General features: G+C 37.4%; 1 protein-coding gene across 1 annotated transcript in view; it reads left to right on the forward strand.

Moving 5' to 3' along the window:
* Positions 1–3,686, forward strand: part of PPP1R9A (protein phosphatase 1, regulatory subunit 9A) — a 109,834-nt gene that overhangs the window by 102,768 nt on the left and 3,380 nt on the right. The window contains exon 7 of the mRNA XM_010020027.1: positions 2,509–2,562. Coding sequence (XP_010018329.1) covers positions 2,509–2,562 — 54 coding nt within the window. The remainder of the gene's footprint in view (positions 1–2,508; positions 2,563–3,686) is intronic.

Consider the following 3,686-nt stretch of genomic DNA (forward strand, 5'->3'; position numbering starts at 1 on the left):
GCAGGAAAGTGTCTTTTTTCCTTCTGCCTCAGTGGGATCTGCTGTACCATGCACTGATTCAGTGATCTGACTGGGTACTCAGTATTCATTTTTTAACTTAGTAACAGAGTATAAAAATAACTGTTAAAACCATCTGTACCTGAGCAGATTGTCATTTATGCAACAATTTTGAGATTATTTGTATGTAATAATACGCTGTTTAAGTGCTGCTTATGGGTTTGTGGGCTTTTAGAAGCGATGGGAATGGATTGTAAGCAGGTAGCCTAAGGCTTTGAGTCTTGGCTTTTTGATTTCATTATTAACTCTGCAAAGGGCAGTCTAGCTCATCCATCCTTCCCCTGATTATATCTCATGTCCAAAACAGTGACGTAGCAGAATTAAGGAAAGGCATGGGCAATTTATACACACCATGCATTTTGAGATGGTTCTTTCGTTATTTTTCGCTACCATCAGAAATGGAACGTTGGGAGAAAATAGTTCTCAGCTCTGAAAATTGCAGATCAGAGGTTGAATTGAGTGAGCTCAAAAACTGCAAGTAACCTCTTGCAAATGCTGATCAAAGTATCTATCTCCTTAGTTTCCTCTACTGTGTTTAATTACAGAAGGGTATATATCCTTCTCGGCTTCCTGGTCTACTGGGTGGAGTAGCACATGCACTTCTTGCCATTAACACCAGTCAATGACTGGCTTCATTTGAAAAGAAATCTTCTATCTAGTCTCACTGAGCATGTGAGGATTCATAGCAATTTTCAATGCAAAATCAAAAAATGAGTGTAAGTAGCAGATGATCCTGGGGACCAGGAGTGCTTATAGTCTCCTCTGGAGACAGTGTTCATAAACTGTTCCTCAGGTGGAACTGGTGTATCAGCATCTCCTTAATTCCTCCCAGCATAAATTCAGTAATTCTCCACAAGAAAGAACTAGTTTTATTCACTAGCTCAGGTAAGACTGACTGGTAAACCCTACTGCATCTGAGAATGTGAATTTCCCATGCCGCAAGAAGTGCATGAAAGTGGTTCCATGAAGAGGGAGTTCCAAAAATAGCTTGGCTTTTCTTGAAGATTCCTTTATTGATCAGTTCTGTGATGGCTTCTGTTATTTTGAAAATTACTTTTCTCCTGCAGAAGAAGTTCTCTTTTGAATTATTTGTACATTTTTTACTAGCAGCCTGGTCTTCAAGAAAGTGACCATTGCTTCACCAGAGATGATAATTTCTGGTTCAGTACAACTCCCTCATGTACTCCATTAGCTCAATATACACTATTCCCAAAGGCTCCCGTTAGTCTTGTAAGAGAAGTAACCGCCATGTAAAACATGCGTTTCCTTTACTATTCCTGGTATTCATAAATAATGTATGAAGGCTTTGTCAGTGACAGATAAGGCTGTAATTCAGGTTTTGCCCTTGCAAGGAGTTGAGACTCCTTACCCAACACACACAAGTCACTGATTCAGATTAAACAATGCTTTAGATGTTGGTTTTGGGGCCTGTCAGAAGTTTGTCCATGCTGCCTGCTTTAAATAATAGAGCAGGAGGTGCAAAGCAGGATGGGATACACGTGCATGATCATTTCCACTTGTATTAGGGTTATGCTGTTGATGCTGTGGTCTGATTTGTTCTTCAGAGTGTTCTTGAAGCCTGTGAATTGCAGACCTTTGGGGTAAAACTAAGGATTTCGGCATTGCCTAATACGTACAAAGAACTAAGGAGTATTAACTCCATAGGATCAGGCTAATGTAGGTTAGTCCAAAAGAAATCCCCCTGGAAAGCCTTCAGGTGGATGCCGAAGTCCTCAGTACCCATCCTTTCACTGTACAGATCCACTGCTATTGTAGCGTGCTGCTTTGTAATGTAACTACAACCTTTAGCACGCTGCCTGGGCTGTTCATCTATGTGCAATCATTTTGTGTGCTTGAATGCCATTTGCTGGTTTTTACAGTTACCCCGTGTAACTGCTCTCAATTGAGATTAGCTAGCTTGAGCAGATAACTCCAGCTAATAGTGGAGAAGGATAACATCAATTTATCATTTTTCTTACATGAAATAAACGTGGAATCTTCCCTCAAGGTTTTTCTGACTTCCTGAGTTGTTAAATCACTTATTTCCATATTTGCTTTTTTGTACTGTGCCTGCTTTTATCAATGCAGTGGGACTTCCTGGCAGCATTGGGACGTATTTCACGTTCACATCAGAGGAGAGCAAAGCCCAGCAGGATAACATCTTTCTTGGTTTGTTTTTTTTTTTCCTAAGCATAAGACATTTGGTTTTTCTAAACAGATTGGATGTTCTGATTTGAAATTATGACTGGTTAGACGGCATCCTATCTTTAATTAGGTTGCACAGACTGAGTCATTTTGCAAGCTAGACATTTTAATTTACAATCTACTGCAGTGCAGCACTCTTCAAGGCCTTCTGCTATGTAATAAGGTATTCAACTTGCAGCACAGGCTTTAAAAATACTGGAGAACTCTCTGTGACTTCACTTGTTTATTTTATATTTTCAATTTTAGTTACAAATCAAACATGCAGTTACAGAAGCCGAAATTCAGAAGCTAAAGACGAAGGTAAGAATCAATATATGGCTCATACATGCTGTTTTTTCCTCTTGTGCAAAATCAGATCTGAAGATGTGTATCTTTGTGTGGATGGAGAAGTCAACATCTTTATTAAAGGCTGATTAAGAAGCAGAGTAGCTCAGCTAAATCTTGTCTCAGTGTATATTCTTTATTCAAAGTTTCAAGTAAAATCTTAAGTGCTGCTATTCAAAGAAACTGCCGACTTGTGTAGCTTCAATTAAACATACATTTTAAGGGGTATCATAATGACTAAATGGCAGATTTCTAATTTTACAATTCTAATGCATTTTCTCAGGGTTTTAAATTATATTTGGATTGAATATTCAAGTCTAAGTTAGTAGGTTGTTTATTTACCAGCAATGTTAAAGTTTCCTGTTTATGCTACTTTCCTTTTTCTGACATTTAAAATCCACTCAGAATTATTAAAGGTGTTTAATAGAAATTGCTTTTTATACACAGAAGAAAAAGGTGCTGATTCATATTGTTGCAGTTCTCTTTAAAAGATACTTTAGAAAGGAAAAAACTTACAATTTAACAGAAAACATTATCTCACAACTGGTTGCTACTTATTAGATTGAATTTGCTATAGCAATAAAAAGGAATCGTATTTTCTGTACAAGGATAACCTTTATGGGAAGTCAACTGATAATTCAGTTGTTGAGTACTATTAGGTTTTATAATGACATCCTTCTCTTTGAGTTTGTATATTATGAAGGAAATAAAAAGAAGAGAAAATTGTACTTCAGAAGAAGATATTAGATTATTATTTCTTTCTAGCAACATTTGCACCCACCATGTATTTTGTATAGTGTTTAGCAAATCTGCATAAATTATCATTAAAAACAAATTCAAAGTGCAACTATTTTCTGTAAGAACAATTTCTGTTGTACTGTTCCACTTCAGAAAATCAGAAATCTTTCTTCCTCTGCTTTCCAGTCCCTGTCTAGGAATCGGAACCACACGGTCAATCCTTTGAGATTGTGCCAAGCCCCACTGACTTGATGGCAGTGATGTGTGGGTGTAAACAGTCATCTGTGCAAACCTATTTGCAGGATTCGGTTGATGTACCTTTTTGTGTTGGACTTCTTTCCCTAGTGTTTTCAATTAAGCAG

The sequence above is a fragment of the Nestor notabilis genome, unplaced genomic scaffold, assembly GCF_000696875.1.
Source record: "Nestor notabilis isolate BGI_N333 unplaced genomic scaffold, ASM69687v1 scaffold14328, whole genome shotgun sequence".
NCBI lineage: Eukaryota > Metazoa > Chordata > Aves > Psittaciformes > Psittacidae > Nestor > Nestor notabilis.